Source organism: Petromyzon marinus, unplaced genomic scaffold (assembly GCF_048934315.1).
Source record: "Petromyzon marinus isolate PM22_M1 ecotype Great Lakes invasive population unplaced genomic scaffold, UKy_Petmar_22M1.pri1.0 PM_G_Scaffold_30, whole genome shotgun sequence".
NCBI classification, from domain to species: Eukaryota; Metazoa; Chordata; class Hyperoartia; order Petromyzontiformes; family Petromyzontidae; genus Petromyzon; species Petromyzon marinus.
Window position 1 is genome coordinate 425098 of NW_027422873.1, and position 18863 is coordinate 443960.

The window sequence follows — 18863 nt, forward strand, 5'->3', positions numbered from 1 at the left end:
GCTTATTTCAGCAATTTAGACTTATTAAATAGGCCTATTAAATAGGCTTATTAAATAGGCTTATTTCAGCAACTTAGACTTATTAAATAGGCCTATTAAATAGGCTTATTAAATAGACTTATTAAATAGGCTCATTAAATACTTATTAAATAGGCTTATTAAATAGGCTTATTAAATAGACTAATTAAAAAGGCTCAATAAATAGACTTATTAAATTGGCTCATTAAATACTTATTAAATAGGCTTATTAAATAGACTTCTTAAATAGACTTATTAAATAGGCTTATTAAATAGACTTATTAAATAGGCTTATTAAACAGGCTTATTAAATAGACTTATTAAATAGGCTCATTAAATACTTATTAAATATGTTTATTAACTAGGCGTATTAAATAGGCTTATTAAATAGGCTTATTAAATAGGCTTATTAAATAGGCTTATTAAATAGGCTTATTAAATAGCCTCATTAAATACTTATTAAATAGGCTTATTAAATAGGCTTATTAAATAGGCTTATTTCAGCAACTTAGGCTTATTAAATAGCCTTATTAAATAGGCTTATTTCAGCAACTTAGACTTATTAAATAGGTTTATTCAGCAACTTAGGCTTATTAAATAGGCTTATTCAGCAACTTAGGCTTATTAAATAGGCTTATTTCAGCAACTTAGGCTTATTAAATAGGATCATTCAGAAACTTAGGCTTATTAAATAGGCTTATTTCAGCAACTTAGACTTATTAAATAGGCCTATTAAATAGGCTTATTAAATAGGCTTATTTCAGCAACTTAGACTTATTAAATAGGCTTATTAAACAGGCTTATTAAATAGACTTATTAAATAGGCTCATTAAATACTTATTAAATAGGCTTATTAAATAGGCTTATTAAATAGACTTATTAAATAGGCTTATTAAATAACCTCATTAAATACTTATTAAATAGGCTTATTAAATAGGCTTATTAAATAGGCTTATTTCAGCAACTTAGGCTTATTAAATAGCCTTATTAAATAGGCTTATTTCAGCAACTTAGACTTATTAAATAGGTTTATTAAATAGGCTTATTTCAGCAACTTAGACTTATTAAATAGGCTTATTAAACAGGCTTATTAAATAGACTTATTAAATAGGCTCATTAAATACTTATTAAATAGGCTTATTAAATAGGCTTATTAAATAGGCTTATTAAATAAGCTTATTAAATAGCCTCATTAAATACTTATTAAATAGGCTTATTAAATAGGCTTATTAAATAGGCTTATTTCAGCAACTTAGGCTTATTAAATAGCCTTATTAAATAGGCTTATTTCAGCAACTTAGACTTATTAAATAGGTTTATTCAGCAACTTAGGCTTATTAAATAGGCTTATTCAGCAACTTAGGCTTATTAAATAGGCTTATTTCAGCAACTTAGGCTTATTAAATAGGATCATTCAGAAACTTAGGCTTATTAAATAGGCTTATTTCAGCAACTTAGACTTATTAAATAGGCCTATTAAATAGGCTTATTAAATAGGCTTATTTCAGCAACTTAGACTTTTTAAATAGGCCTATTAAATAGGCTTATTAAATAGACTTATTAAATAGGCTCATTAAATACGTATTAAATAGGCTTATTAAATAGGCTTATTAAATAGACTTATTAAATAGGCTCAATAAATAGGCTTATTAAATAGGCTTATTAAATAGGCTCAATAAATAGGCTTATTAAATAGGCTTATTAAATAGGCTTATTAAATAGGCTTATGAAATAGGCTTATTAAATAGGCTCAATAAATAGGCTTATTAAATAGGCTCAATAAATAGGCTTATTGAATAGGCTCAATAAATAGGCTTATTAAATAGGCTCAATAAATAGGCTTATTAAATAGGCTCATTAAATAGGCTTATTAAATAGGCTTATTTCAGCAACTTAGGCTTATTAAATAGCCTTATTAAATAGGCTTATTTCAGCAACTTAGACTTATTAAATATGCCTATTAAATAGGCTTATTAATTAGGCTTACTTCAGCAACTTAGGCTTATTAAATAGGCTTATTAAATAAGCTTATTTCAGCAACTTAGGCTTATTAAATAGGCTTATTTCAGCAACTTAGACTTATTAAATAGCCTTATTTCAGCAACTTACGCTTATTAAATAGGCTTATTTCAGCAACTTAGGCTTATTAAATAGCCTAATTAAGTAGGCTTATTTCAGCAACTTGGGCTTATTAAATAGGCTTATTTCAGCAACTTACGCTGATTAAAAAGGCTTATTTCAGCAACTTAGACTTATTAAATAGGCTTATTTCAGCAACTTATGCTTATTAAATATACTTATTTCAGCAACTTACGCTTATTAAATAGGCTTTTTTCAGCAACTTACGCATATTTAAAAGGCTTATTTCAGCAACTTAGACTTATTAAAAAGCCTTATTTCAGCAACTTAGACTTATTAAATAGGCTTATTTCAGCAATTATGCTTATTAAATATACTTATTTCAGCAACTTAGGCTTATTAAATAGGCTTATTTCAGCAACTTAGACTTATTAAACAGCCTTATTTCAGCAACTTAGGCTTATTAAATAGGCTTATTTCAGCAACTTAGGCTTATTAAATAGGCCTATTAAATAGGCCTCTTAAATAGGCTTATTTCTGCAACTTAGACTTATTAAATAGGCCTATTAAATAGGCTCAATAAATAGACTTATTAAATAGGCTCATTAAATACTTATTAAATAGGCTTATTACTTTTTTTCAGAATAAGAGCCACTCCTTGTTGTTTGGCATTCTCCTGCCCTGAGTGGAGGACTCTGCACCCCTCATGATGATTGGAGTCAGAGCCAGTCCACTGGATCTCCCGAATGCCACAGAGATCCAGGCGGTACCGGTCCAGCTCTGTACAGAGTAGCAGCCTCTCCTCCACGTGGCCACTCTCAGTGGCTTTTTGCCATTTCTAGAGGAACCCCAAGGGTAAGGATTCAGGCATTGCTCATTCTGTGTAACTTCCTGGATAATTAAATTATCATCATTTACACTCCGCACCCAGTTGTTATTTTTGCTGTCATCTGATGTACCGATTTGGGGAGGCATCACGCGCGTGCAGGGGCAGAGCCACAGGGGGGGGGGGCTGGGGGGGGGCTTAGCCCCCCCTGAAATTTTGGGAAAGTCGGTAATCGGGATAACCCGATATCTGGCTGCTGCAAAATGCTGCAGGCTGCCACCTTGTGCTGCCATCTTGTGCTGCCCTGCAGGCTGCCACCTAGTGCTGCCCTGCAGGCTACCACCTCGTGCTGCCCTGCAGGCTGCCACCTTGTGCTGCCACCCTGTGTGCTGCCCTGCAGGCTGCTTGAGCGGCAGCCTTTCGAACTTATCGGCCACGTCAGCGGCTCCGACCTAATAATAAACTCCGCGTTCAAATCCAATAAAATGTGTTTCATACATTTGTGGCGCCCATTGGAAAACATAAACTGGATATCGCAGAATGTTGAAGTCAGCAACCCCCCAAAGTCAAAATCATGGCTCCGCCCCTGCGCGTGTGGACAGATGGAGCGGAAACTCGTGAATGTTGCGCGATTCTAGTTTATCGATAATGAAACTGTTCCAGTGGGATAAGGCGTTGCTGGAGAGCGTTACGGTATCCATCATGACGCCCACTCTCCCCCCCCCCCCTTGGTAATCATTTGCAATCAATGCAGAACTAGTGCACCACTATACGCCATCATGAACACTACAGCCGACTTAATCGAGATCCAAAACGCACAGAAATTACAGTGATACTCTGATTTAACGTCGCTTCACAAATTACGTGGTCACTTTATTAACCTCGCCACCCGATTTGCGTCGCCTCAACCCCCACACTCACGTCGCTGACAGCATCACCGTTCGTCCTCTCTCGTTATCCATCGCCTCTCAGCCCCTTCGCCTCCACCACCACCACCTACTACCACCATCACCACTTACTACTACCACCACTACCACCACCACCTACTACTACCACTACCACCACCACCATCACACTATCAATCGCTTCGGTATAACGCCGTTTCGATACTCAGGAACGCATCCCCGACGTCCACACACACAGATAGACACACAGAAAATTACTTTTATAGGCAAGGTTGTCTACAAGTGTAGCGTGAAGTGTATACAGTGCAACGCGGCTCAGTGAAGGGTATGACGGATGCTGCAGGGGCGGCTCCCTAAACAACTTTGTAGGGGTCACCGAACCGCACTGTGAACCCTCAGTGTACCGAGTGAATGTTTCTAACATTTGGCAAAACGCGGCGTTAACAAGAACGGAGTTAAAAGGAACAACAAGGCCACTTAGTCACTAACCGCATTCAAGTGGTGACGGTCAAAAACAACGGTGCTTCTGCATTGTGGAAATTCACCATGTGCGGATGTTGACAAGTGTATAGTAGGGTAGTGAAGTGTAGCGTATCAACGTGTAGCGTTTGTAGTAGTGTAATGTATAGTGTGACGCGGCTCGTAGCGATGGGCATGCTGGATGCCGTGGTGCCCCAAACAAACTTCGTGGGGGTCACCAAACACCCGCAGGACCTGGGGCTGAAACCAGATGGAGTCCGATTTCAGCCGAGGCCACCCCTAGGCTGCGGCTTGAGGCTACTTGCACAAGAATTGATCGGTCCATGGGCACAGCTCGCAATCGACGTTCCAGTGGAGTTGTTCCTTGCATCCGCATTGCTTCTCCACCGTGACTGGGGGGGGGGGGGGAACAGCATGGGGCGAGAGTGCGAAACGAACGCGAGAAGCGTCGTCGTTTTGACCGCGAGATATTTTTTTTTGACCGCGAGATTTTTTTCATCGCAATCTTGCGATCGCCGTTGACGCCGCCGTCTCCGTGCCGGCGTTGCTTGGGTGGCTGTCCTAGCCCAAGTTTTTGTTTCTATCCTAGCCCAAGTATTTGTTTCTATCCTAGCCCAAGCGCTGTATATGCTGGTCATAGCGAAGTACCGTAGGATATGAAAGTATGTTATCTGCACGATGCGCCCTAATAAAAAAAAGAACAAAGGCAAGTTTTCCGAGGGACATTACAGTAGTGTAGAATAGTGTAGATTGGTGTATAGTTGTATAGTGTAGCATGCAGCGTAGTGTATAGTGCAGTGGTTCTTAACCTGGGTTCGATCGAACCCCAGGGGTTCGGTGAGTCGATCTCAGGGGTTCGGCAGAGCCCCCGCCACGGAGGTCCGGACACACTTGAATTATTGTGTAAATTTGTGATGACACACACGGCCCGCTTGGCCATCACTGGCTGCAGATGATCATGCAACACTGCTTTGCCAATCAGCGCTGCGGGGAATTTAGTGCGTACTCAGTAGTCAACATGTGACTGTTGTTGTCGTACGTCGTGTGATTTCTTTAATATTTTATCCATACTATGTCGGGCAAAAGAAGAAAGTGGTCGGACGAATATGTACAACATGGATTCTCATGTATCACGGAACGTGATGGGAGTGAGCGTCCTATCTGCATGATTTGCAACGCCAAGTTGAGCAACTCTAGTCTTGCACCGGCAAAACTAAAGGAACACTTCTTGAAGCTGCATGGAGACGGGGAATACAAGAACACAACACTTGCTGAATTCAGGGTGAAGAGAGCCAGATTCGATGAAAGGGCCTCTCTGCCTGCTCTTGGATTTGTACCTGTTAACAAACCGATCCTGACAGCATCGTACGAAGTTGCTTACCTGATCGCAAAGCAGGGCAAGCCACACACCATTGGTGAAACACTTGTGAAACCAGCTGCATTAAAGATGGCGAATCTGATACTCGGAACAGCGGCCGAAGGTAAATTATCCCAAATTCCCCTTTCAAATGACACCATCAGTGACAGAATAGAAGACATGAGTAAAGACATCTTGGCTCAAGTAGTCGCGGATCTGATTTCAAGCCCGGCAAAATTCAGCCTTCAACTCGACGAAACCACAGACGTTTCTGATCTAAGCCAGCTTGCTGTTTTTGTACGCTATGTGAAAGACGACATGATTAAAGAAGAGTTTTTATTTTGTAAGCCTCTTACAACAACAACGAAGGCAGCCGATGTGAAGAAGCTTGTGGATGACTTCTTCAGAGACAACAATCTTTCATGGGATATGGTTTCTGCAGTTTGTACGGACGGAGCTCCAGTCATGCTGGGAAGAAAGTCTGGTTTTGGTGCGCTAGTAAAGGCCGATGCACCACACATCATTGTGACGCATTGTATTCTGCACAGGCATGCGTTGGCAACAAAAAACTTACCTCCAAAAATGGCAGAAGTATTAAAAACTGTGGTGGAATGTGTGAACTATGTGCGAAAAAGTGCTCTGAGGCACCGCATCTTCAGTGAGCTGTGTAAAGAAATGGGCTCTGAATTTGAGGTACTTCTGCTCCATTCTAATATTCGGTGGTTATCCCGGGGACAGGTGCTGAATCGTGTTTTTGCCATGCGTGTGGAATTAGCCCTGTTTTTGCAAGAGCACCAACACTGCCATGCAGATTGCTTAAAAAATCCTGAGTTCATTCTCATTTTAGCGTACATGGCTGATATATTCGCAGCTCTCAATCATCTCAATCAGCAGATGCAGGGTGGTGGAGTCAATATCATGGAAGCGGAAGAACACCTGAAGGCTTTTCAAAAAAAGCTACCGTTATGGAAACGACGAACATAGAACAATAACTTCGCAAACTTCCCGCTTCTGGACGACTGTGCAAGTAAGATCGAAGATGTGTCTGGAATCGGAGATATTTCTGTATCCACGGAACTGAAGCAAACAATTGCCACGCACTTAGATGAGCTTGCAAAGTCTCTCGACGGATATTTCCCTACAAGAGAGTCATATCCAGCATGGGTGAGACAGCCGTTCACGTTTGCTGTTGAAACAGCAGATGTCAATGATGAATTCCTCGACGAAATCATTGAAATTCAGCAGAGCCAGGTTCAACAGCAACTCTTCAGAACAACAACGCTCTCAACGTTTTGGTGTCGACAAATGAACAAGTATCCAGTTATTGCTAAGAAAGCCCTGGATTTTTTATACCATTTGTTACAACATATCTTTGTGAGCAATCCTTTTCGAGGATGCTGGACATAAAAACGAAGAAAAGGAACAGACTTTGCTGTGAAAATGACATGAGAGTGGCACTTGCCAAGGTGAAGCCACGCATATCTGAACTGATCTCTCAAAGGCAACAGCAGAAGTCACATTGATTTCCAGGTATGTAATTTGTTGTGAGTTTATGCATTGTGTTGGTTTTATTCTTTGAACAAGGTAATGTTCATGCACGGCTCATTTTGTGTACCAGTAAAAAATATATCTATGTCTTGAATTTGAAAAAAATCACATTTTATTTTTCACTAAAGAGGGGTTCGGTGAATGCGCATATGAAACTGGTGGGGTTTGGTACCTCCAACAAGGTTAAGAACCACTGGTATAGTGTGTGATGTGTAGTCGTGCATTGCAGTGTATAGTGTGCGTGCTGAACTTCTTCACACCGTACGTAGCTAACCATGCTCAGGAGGTGCGGGGGAAGGGCAAACACTAAAAGTGCTTCTAAAGAAGAGCTTTAAATCTAAGCGCCTTCTAATATCGGAAGAGCATTCCAGACGGCCACAGAAGCACATCCGAGAGCGCTGCGCAATGATGCAGTGACCACCGCCTTTGTTCGATGGCCGAGCCAAAAAGCCGTTGCTACCAAGATGACCGGAGTTTGTTCCAACGGTTCACGCTCCTGGACGAGATCATTTTTTTTACCGTGGTTTATTTGTGGAAAGCCGAGTGGCTGAGCGGAATCAAAATGGCTGACTCCGTTTCAGATCGCGGGCTCCCAATTCCGTGTTTCGGCCGTCCGTAATTTCAACAATAAATGCTGCTACGTTTGAGTTGTACATTTTTGCTCGATACCAGATTAGAAAAATTCCGAAAATGTCCTTTCACTGAAATGTGACACACATGTAGAGAGAGACATCAGAGGTTGTGGGTTCGATGCCTGCCCCTGCTGCTGCATATTTGGAGTCTGCGTCTCATCATCATCACGGTGGCTAGTAGATGTTAACTATCTCGCCTGATATGCAGGGGTCGTGGGTTCAATCCCAACTCTGACAATGACCGCTGTTGTATGTTTGGAGCGTTTCAGATCTGCCTTGTGCTCGCGGATCTGGTCAGAGACGTGATGTTTCGTTTACCCAACGTAACAATCACCACATGTGCAACTTCGTTTGTAGACTCCAGGGCATTGCAGGTCAGGAATGACATCCTTCACAGATGGGATTAGATCACGGATTTTATGTAATATGAAATAGTTGCCGCTTTTTAATGAATAGTTTTAGTTTATTTTCGGGGAGGGGAGGGGGGGTGGGTGGGGTGAGGTGTGCACCTTGAGAGGTGTCGTATCCTCTGTCACAGCACGTGACGGAGCGTCCCTCGGTGGCCCCCTCCGAGGTGATGCTGTACTGCGGCCCCACCGTGCCGGGGACGCCGTGAGTCTCGTCGCGCTCGCAATACTCCGGGCTGGCGTTCACGTGAACCAGGTCGCTCGCCGTGGGCGCCGTCAACCGCTCGTTCACCGCCTCCAGACGCCGGCGGGGCCAGCGGGCGGCGCCGCCCCTGCCGCCGTTGGCGCCTCCGGCACTGCCCCCACCGTTGTGGCTTACCAGCTGCACGGCGGAACTTCTGTCGTACTTTTCCTGCGGCAACCATAATCGTCGTCATCAGGGGATGTGGTGGTTGTTGAGTGAATGCGGGGAGCTCCCTTAGCTGTGAGGGACCCCCCCCTCCCCCACCCCCCACCCCCGTCTGTAACCCTCCTATGGATTCATCCTCACTCTTGGTTCTTTCGGTAAAGTCACGTAGGTAAAGAAAATAAAAGATAAAAAAATGTAATCACGACGTTTCGATTGCAACACAAGCAATCATCATCAGGTGTGACAACCACAGCAAGAACATTTTACTGAAGTGGGAGAGAAACCGGAGTCAAGGGGTTTATACTGGCCATGGTAGGGGGGGGGGGAGTGGGCGGGGCTGTAGGTGCAGGAAGAGGGGCCAGTGGGGAGAGAGCCACGCATCTACAACGATTGCCGCCAACACGGATGGTGGCACTCGCAACAAAATAGCCGCACTGCCAAGCGCTGACGATGTAATTAACTCTGTAAAATAAACTAGTATCCGGTAAATAAGAGGGAACAACTATGAACTGTTCAATTTTACTTGGTTAATAACACATTTTAATGATTGCTCAGTTTGTATCTGTCCTCTGGGTTGAAGTTATGTCTGTGTTTGTATATTTGGATGGCTTCATGAACAAATCTTTGATGGTAGCCAGACGGCTTGCAGAGCACTTTGGTCTCGGAGAAAACAATATCATGGGAGCCCACGGCGTTGTAGCAGTGATCAGCCACGGCGGAAAATTTAGTCCTGCCGTATTTCAAATCTCGCGGATACGGTCTGAGACATGACATTTCATTTCCCCAATGTAACAATCGAAACAAATGCAACTCAGTTTGTAAACTCCAGGGTATTGCATGTCAGGAATGACATCCTTCACAGATGGGATTAGATCAGGGGTTGTGTACTGTACTGAATCGGACCTGGATCTTGTGCTTGTTTTTAAGATTTTGGAAATCTTTTTGGTAACGCCTGCTATGTATGGTGACGTGATGGTTCCCCCACCCCCACCATGCCCAGTATAAACCCCTTGACTCCGGCTTCTTTCCCACTTCAGCAAAATTTCTTGCTGTGGTTGTCACACCTGATGACGATTGCTTGTGTTGCAATCGAAACGTCGTGATTTTTTAAATATTTTTATTTTTTATTTTCTTTACCTCCGTGACTTTACCGAAATATCCTTGCGGTCATGAAACTTCAAATCTAGAAGGCTTCATCCTCGTCACTCCCACCCCACACTCACCTCCTCTGGGTGCAGTCTCATCACCTGCAGCCGTGAGCTCACCTTCAGAAAGTTCCCAACGCTGCGAAAGTCGGCGAGCTGCTGCCAGCAGATTTTCAGCATGCAGGTGCCAAATAACACGTGGCACTTGCAGCCCATGTACGCCAGATTGTACACCGCCTGCAGCACCACCACCACCACCGTCATCATCGTCACCACCACCACCACCACACTCACCGCCACCATCATAATCGCCACTACCAACCGCCGTTCGCTAACAAGTGGCGGTGACGTCACGACGGCACCTGTGCCTGCGTCCGGGGATGGAATTCCTTTCCAGCTCAGACCCAGCGTGCCCTTCACCACAACAATACCTCTTGCTGTGTGTAACGGCTCTCTCGCTGCTCCAGCAGTTCAACTGCTGGGGTATGCTTTTTCGCCCTAAAGACGACCGCTTTGTGGTGTTGCGATCAAAGCAGCGTGGACGTTTTATTTTTTCTACCTCCGTGATGACTTTACCGAAAGAACCCAAAGGGGTGTGGATTCCTGCAGTCGCGAAAGCTTCAAATCAAGATTCATGCATAACAATAATCTTAAATGTAAGAACTGTATCCTGCGACCAGACGTTATTGTACTTGAAACATAAACCGGTAAAATTTTGATTTAAAGCTTTCGTGATTGCAGGGATTCATATTCTTGGTTTTTTCGGTAAAGTCACGTAGAAGGGAAAAATGAAATAATAAATAAATATATAAGCCAATTCAATTCTCACGATGTTTTGACTGCAACACAAGCAATCATCAGGTGTGAAAACCACAGCAAGAAAATTTGAAAAAAGTTGTGTTTTTTTCTTCAAATTTTGATGATGATTGTTTGTGTTGCAGTCGAAACGTCGTGAGAATTTTAATGTTCATATTTTTATTATTTTATTATTTTATTGTTTCCCTTCTACATGACTTCACCGAAAGAACCAAGAATATAACCGGTGAAAGTTAAAGCGAGAATCATTGCATCAATCACGATTGGTAATACAACCCGAGCCGACAAAGCCGAACCTAATTTGCATTGATCGCATAAAATAACTTTTTTCCATTACATTTGTTTTTTTAATGACAATACACACACATGCACAACCCACCTGTTCACCCACTCACCAGCCGGCCGGCCTCGTTGTTGTGCAAATTCATCGCCAAAGACTCCCCTCCTTGCCCGCTGCCACGATTGTGATCGCCCGCATCCACGAACCACTTGGCGAATTGGTATCCGTATTCGACGTCGTCTCCGGAGCCGCCCCGCCGAGCATCCGGCGGTAGCTTCATGGCGTGGGGAACGACCCAGGAGCAAGCACCCTGCAGGGCCCCCTGGCGGCAGGCGCGCGCCACCACGTGGGCCACTCCGGCAGCGGTGACGGCGGAGACGAACGCGGCCTCGCGCGAGCCTGGGGAGACTCCCAGGGGGGCGTCGTGCGTGAAGCCTCTCGTCAGCTGGAGACGGTGCGGCCAGACCGGTGTGGGAAGGGGTTTTGGGGGAGAACACGCCAAGCAGGTGGTAGGGAAAACGTCGCCTATTTAGAGACAGACCCCTCTCACGGGATTTGCCCGGGGACTGAACAATGGGCTCCGCGGCCCTGCGAAAGGAGAGCCCCCGAATCGGCGGCGTGGGGGCGCGCAGCTCAGAAGCGGCAGCAGCACGAGCGGCTGGGGAGAGCTCCCACCCTCAAGGACCGACACGAGTGGGGACCAGGGGGATCGTCGCCGCGGGTAGGAGCCGAGCGCCGTCTCCAACTCCGCGGAATAGATCTCGGGACAGGGAAACGATCAGGTGACGGGTATTACGATCGCTGCTTTTACAGCGGCCAACCTGGGGAGCGAACTAGGGCCGGTGGGACGTCCGGGACCCCCAAGAGGCGTGCCAGGAGCGTCAGGAGCAGTGAAGCGAGCGAGCCGCAGCCTGGCACTGGCCCAGAGCGAAGGCGGTTGCCATCGGGATAACGGGGCGGCCGCTTGGGCCGCCCGCGGACATCTCCCGCTGCCCGAGGACGGGAACTCTGCGAAGCAGAGTCGCGTAGGGGAGGGGGAAACCCCTGGAGGAGGAACGCGGGAACTCCGAAGCAGAGTCGCGTAGGGGTGGGAGGTGGGCGACCCCACCCCCTTTCCCCCCCAAAAAAAGCTTCTGTGTGCGTGTCTCGGGGAAGCGGTCGGGCACCTTAGGTGCGAGTGGATGTGGCGGGCTCGCTCTGACCCCTTACCCGACTCGGCCACGAGGTCCAGTGCGTCCTCCGCGCCAGGCACGGTGCAGTTCCACCGTTTGCCCTGGAACTGGTGCCGGCACTCGGACAGCGCCAGGTGGACGCCCTCGGCCACGTGCGCCACGTGGTCCCGGTGCCGCAGGCATATTCTGCGCTGTGCGGGAGACAGCCCCGGCACCCAAATGCACAGCGGCCGATACTCGGAGGGGTCAAAGTTGGGGGCCCACAGTGCGAGCGACCTGCAGAGGGATGGGGGCGGAAGTCACGGTGGCCGGGGGATGTTGACTACCTCGCCTGGTACGCAGGCAGTTGTGGGTTCGATCCCAACCCCTTAAAAAATGCCTGCTGCTGCATGTACGTTTTGAGTTTGCATGTCTCTCCCCGTGGTTGCGTGGATTCATCTCCAGGTCCCTCTGGTTTAGAATCAACGTCTCTACGCGTTTGGAGTGATTTGGCTGCTGCTATAAATCAGCACGTGATGATGATATCGGCCACTTTCTTGAGCTATAAAGTGCGATAGCCAGGCCTCTCCTGAAAAAGTGCTACATGATAAAAAGTTAAATAGAGCAAATATCTGTGGAATTTCTACAGGTTTGTAAATTTGAATATTACACGATGTACACACACACACACGAGTTATTCTTCTCTGAAGTTGTGTAGTGACACAGCGCCGACCGCTGTCCAGCGGCGGCAACTGCTGTGGACAGCAAGTGCACTCACGCCGTCGAGAGTCTACACACGGCCGCTGCGTGCCGGCAGGGCGGAGGAACCGGGGCAAGGGTCACGGAAGACCTCACAGGGAGGGAGGCCCCTGGAACCCTCTGGTTGGTTTGAGAAGGGAGGTGGGGCCAGGGGCGGGGCCAGGGCAGGGCCAGGGGCGGGGCCAGGCCAGGCCAGGGGCCAGGGGCAATATAAAAGCAGCGGTGAGAGCGCTCCGGGCTGCCGGTACTGGGAATGGACTCTTCTTCTCATTGTCGCCTTCACCGGTAATTGTGCGGCCGGACAGCGGTTGGTCGTCTCGGTCGACGCAACGCGGTTCAGGGTCGTGTCTGGGCCGCGGCTGTACGGCAGCGTGGTCGAGAGAGAGAGGCCGGAGTTGGTGTAACGGAAATAAGAGACGGTGCCTCCTGCGACTGCATCGTCTCCGACTGTGCGTGTGCGTGCCGCACGCCGGAGGAGGACGCTACATGGGCGCAGGATGGGAAACAAGCGATTGTCTTTTAGCGCGCAAGACCCCGGCCGAGCCAAGTGACTCTTTCCTCAGCGGCGACCTGGCGATCATCACGCTGACACTTACAGCAGTAGGCAAACACTCTCAACGCGTGCTTCTAAATGTGGAGGGAATAATCGGAGGACCCCGGAATAAAAATTCTTAAGACGACCACGGGGAAAATATAGCAACTCCAAATATACGGCATGTGTCAAGGTCGCGATTGAACCCACGACCTCCTGCATAACAGCCGAGGTCGTCAACATCTCCTAGCCACCATGGTGCCCCAATATACCGCGCTAGATACTGTATATGTGATGTATATACACGCACACGATAAAAAAAATCCCGTACAACAACCGTATTGAGTGTGCAAAATAGAGGCAAGGTAAGAAGGGTGCTCAAATCGACGTCGAAACTTGTGAGCTCTCATCGCAGCAGTGAGGACGAAGACAGCGGCAGTGGCGGCGGCTTGCGGTCACCACAAGGAGGCGCTGGCGACTGCCCACAGCTGTGCCAAGGCGCAGAGCCCCAGCGGGAACCAGTCCACACGTCGCAGGGGATCCATCGAAATCCTCGTGGTCAGCGGCGCTGCGCAGAAGAGAAGCGGCCCGGTGGTGACGATGTTAACTCCCTCGCCTGGTACACAAGAGGTCGTGGGTTCGACCCTGACGATGCCCGCTGCCGTATGTTTTGAGTTTTCACGTCTCGCTCATCATCATCATCACCACCATGGTGGCTGGGAGATGTTCATTACCTCGCGTGGTACGCGGGATCGAACCCACGACCGCTTGCGTACCAGGCGAGGGAGTTAACATCTCCTAGCCACAGTGATCGTGACCAACTCGACTGCCGTCACTCTGGTGGGTACGATGGAATTAAGCTGCGGTAACGACGTTAAATCTATGAATGCATGCGGGGTATATGGAGGTGCGGGCTATCTGAATTTCTGCGGGTTACATGCTTGAAACTACGGTAGTCTCAATGGAGCGTGGCTGCTGGTGGAGGGGGGTGAGGGCATGTGAGGATGATGAGTCTCCCCGGTATCGTCTGAAGAGCGCGATGGGCCGGGGAGTTTCATGCTCCCCACCGTGAAACACTTGCACACGCACACACAAAGACAAAGGTCCCCCGTGCAAGCCTTAGACCGTCGAGGCAAGTACCGTTAGCGAGTAGCGGCGCCACGCTCGGCCGCCTTTGTCTCCCCTGTGGCGAGGTCTACCCATCGCACCAGGTGTGCTCATTTGAGGCCGAGTATACCTAGGGGAGGCCCAGGACCGGTTCAGATAATCGTCACTGGCGTTGGCCGTGAGCGAGGGAACTGAAATCGGGTCAAGAATTGACTCCACCTACGTTCATCAGATTTATATTTTTAAGGCCGGAAGTTTGACCACTCGCTCGCTCCCTTCGGGGCGAAGCGGCTAAGGAGCGAAATCCTTTCGCGTGAAGACGAAAAAAAACTCGCCCGCAATGTGGCGCCATTCCGATTGCAAACGGTGCGACACTTCGGGACGTGCTCCACGGGCCGTGGACGAGTTTCCCCGTCGTCGGCAGTCTCACCTGGCAGGTGCACAGGCAGGTACACAGCCTGGCAGGCAGGTAGGTAGGCTGGCAGGCAGGAAGGCAGGGCAGGCAGGTGGGGCAGGCAGGCAGGCGGGTAGGCAGGCAGGCAGGCGGGCAGGTAGGCGGGCAGGCAGGCAGTGGAATCCACACCCCCGCAGTGTCAGCGGAGGGCCCTTTTATAGATCTTGTTGTTTGTCAAATTAGTCATCACGGCGTGCTCATCACGAGTCCACGTGCTCCCGAGATGATCTCATCCCACACACACCTGCAGCCACTTTCCACAAAGCCCTGCCCCCCTCCCCACGTGCGTCCCTCGCTCCTCATCAATCAAGAGACACCCTGCCCCCAACGCCATCACTCTGACTGCCACAGTGATAGACTTGGGGGGTGGGTTATGTCCGCAACGTTGTGTCCACGTTCACGCAGATGCGTAAACGTGGTTTTCTCGACATATTATTTATGTTGAGTTTAACACGTGGCTTTCGCGACCAATATTATTCACAATCAAGGTTTTTGGGTTAGATCGTGTTATTTAATGTGTTTTAACTCTCCACCACCCGACACGGCCAAACAGTAAAAAAAGTGTCACGTTTAAAAAAGACAAATAGTTCACTGCTTTAGCCAATCGGTGTGTTGAAGAGTGAATCAACATCATTTACATTTTTTGAGTAGTACGACGTTTCGCTGGTAATTACATTCAGTATCAACGGGCGATTTGCCAGAATGGTGAAGCCCTCTCCACTTGCTCCCGGTCTTAAATAGAGCAGCAGCAGGGTGACGTCATCATTTAACCCAGTCTGGTGCGGTGATTTGAGGCGGAGCGGGTATTGTAATTATATAATAGATTGGTAATCATTCAATCGTTATTCATTGGTTTTTTTCCCATGTAAGGAATTGTTTGGATTGCCACGTACGGCGCGAAAGAAGTCCAACGTCTATGTTGAGTGATCGCTGCACTCTCACGGGTCACTACGCTCTACCGTACAACACCGCGCGGTCTGTCAAAGGCCCTCCTCGCTCGTGGGTGAGTTATTCAAGGCAGAGCCATACGGTGAAGAACAGAAGTCAACGGAAGCCCGCGAATGTGTTAACAAATTCATCAATAACGGAGGTTTTTTGGGGTCAGATCGCGTAAATGTGTAAATGTTGTGTTGTTGAACCCGCCGCCACCCGAGACAGCCAACCAGTGAGGGTTGTCACGTAAACAGAACGTGGCCAATTCGTCACTGGTACAGCACGCCGGTTGTGTGTTGGAGAGCTGGCTAGCTGTCACCTGAAGCTCGTTGTGATTAATGGCGAAACGTCATGGTACTCAGTTTGTTAATGTCGTGGCTTGGCTGTCCAACACACAACCGGTGTTCTGTACTAGTATACTACACTATACACTACACTATACACTACACTATACACTACACTACTATACACTAATATACACTACACTATACACTACACTATACACTACACTATACACTAATATACACTACACTATACACTACTATACACTACACTATACACTACTATACACTACTATACACCAATATACACTACACTATACACTACACTATACACTACACTATACACTACACTATGCACTAATATACACTACACTATACACTACACTATACACTACTATACACTACACTATACACTGCACTATACACTGACATACACGACACTATACACTAATATACACTACACAATACACTACACTATACACTACTATACACTACACTATACACTACACTATACACTAATATACACTACACTATACACTAATATACACTACTATACACTACACTATACACTGCACTATTATACACTACACTATACACTACACTATACACTACACTATACACTACTATACACTACACTATACACTGCGCTATACACTAGTACACACTACACTATACACTACACTATACACTAATATACACTACACTATAAACTAATATACACTACCCTATACACTACACTATACACTAATATACACTACACTATACACTACACTACACACTCGTGCTGTGCTAGTGACGAATCGGCCACGTTCTGTTCATGTGACAACCCTTACTGGTTGGCTGTGTCGGGTGGTGGCGGGTTTTAACGACACAACATTTATATTTGTACGCGATCTGACCCCACAAAAACCTCTCGTGGATGATAATGTTCGTTACAGCCTGCTACGTGTTAAACCGTTCAGAAATGCTTCGTATAATTCACAGCAGCCATTATAAACCATGATGTTGTCTTAAACAGAGACATCCTCCGACGAAAGTAAAATCATTGATCGGCCTACGCTTTAAAAGCGCTGGCATTGCAGCGGCACTGCGGTGTTACCACACAACAAATCTGCACCGCTGATTGTAGAGGCTTGGGGGGATTTGCCAAGGCCACTCCGTCATCAAGAAGGGCCCCTGGTGACTGTCGCGGTCCCCAAGTGACGAGATTCATTCCCCGGGCCGGACGAACGAACGGCCGGGGGCGGCGCAGCACGTGACGCAAGAGTCACGTCGGCTGGGGGTCTCGGTCGGTGATGCCCAGAGGGGCGGCAAGGGAAATCCGGCCAGGCCCCTCTGACGGCCGATAGCCGAGAAGCACCGAACGTCGGTGAAGCTGCTTGTTGTGATTACTGACGAAACGTCGTGTTCACGTTGTTCATGTTTGGGCTTTGCTCTCCAGCGCACCGCTGTTGCCGTGCTAGTGACGAATTGGGCCACGTTCTGTTCACGGGACAAACTAACTGGCTGCGTCGGGTGGTGGCGGGTTTAACGACACATTTATATATTTACGCGATCTAACACAAAAAACACCTCTATCACGGAGGTAATTCATGATTTGCAGCGGAATGTAGTTTGTGTGTTACAAGTCCTGCCACGCGCGACAATGGTCAGACAACATTTGTCTTTATCCTGGGACCTCCTGTTGCCAGCGCCAAAAAGTGATGGTAGGTTTGTCCACCTTTTTGTCTGGCAACGAAACAGCGGCGTCAAGATGTTAAAACGCCAAACTGAAACCTTTTACAAGGAATCACGTTGCTGCATTCACCACAATGCTTGTGGTCAAAATGCAAACAAAAAACGTACTCTGATCATATATGATGATGCATTGTCTTTGAAACTGCTTGGGTCTACACCAGAGACGCATTTTTGGCCTTTTGGCGTCCTCTGGTCTAACACCGTCTGAGACGAGGCTCCTAAGAAAGCTGTCTCTGGTGTGGGCCAATCAGTTTTCAAAGACAATGCATCATCAAATATTATCAGAGTGTGTTGTTTTTGTTTGCATTCTGACCACAAGCATTGTGGTTAATGCAGCAACGTGATTCCTTGTTAAAAGGTTTCAGTTTTGGTGTTTTAACATCTTAACGCTGCTGTTTCGTTGCCAGAAGAAAAGGGGAAAACCCCTATGATCATGTATTCGTCTGTTTGGTTTTTATTTTATCCGCAAATTTCAGGACTAACTGAGCAGCACCTCAATTACTGTTTTCAAGCCGATGCGGTTGAGTTTCTAAGAGACTGACGTTGTACAATGGACTGATATCCTTTAGGCTCCTCACTGAAATCTATTTGAAACCCAATTTCATCTCAAAATGCCTTTTTTTGCTGATGGATTTCTGAGCAGCTCCAGTTGTTTATCTTGAGTGTCGTTGGGACGGACGGATGGACGGATCTGCAGCGAGGGCATTGAGCCAGAATCGCCGAGACCCTGGGTTTGAATCCAAGCAACAACCGCCTAATGTTTAAACCGTACCCTTAAATGTGTACATTTGATGTCGGCCAAATCACCAACGACTACGCTAACCATCATGCTAAAAATAGTTCTCACTTAATTTGGGCCAAGTTCCAGCTCTACACAAATAAATATTTTTTTTCTCACCATAATTCGACTCGTCCAATCAACATGCTGTTTGTTCGCCTCGTCGCAGGGCATCGACGTGAAGTGTTGTGCCCCCTCCTCCTGGTGGGTGTGTGTGTCAATCGAAGGT

General features: G+C 47.0%; 1 protein-coding gene across 1 annotated transcript; it reads right to left on the reverse strand.

The window, feature by feature from the left end:
• Nucleotides 1-4067: 4067 nt before the first annotated feature.
• On the reverse strand, nt 4068-18562 carry LOC142915367 (protein Wnt-5b-like). The gene is made up of 8 exons (XM_076061201.1): nt 18472-18562; nt 14882-14929; nt 13804-13896; nt 12112-12350; nt 11018-11347; nt 9927-10043; nt 8355-8664; nt 4068-4700 (listed from the first exon to the last, which is right to left on the reverse strand). The coding sequence occupies exons 1-8, from the start codon at nt 18560-18562 to the stop codon at nt 4606-4608; spliced, it is 1323 nt and encodes a 440-aa protein (XP_075917316.1). The 3' UTR covers nt 4068-4605.
• Nucleotides 18563-18863: the final 301 nt, after the last annotated feature.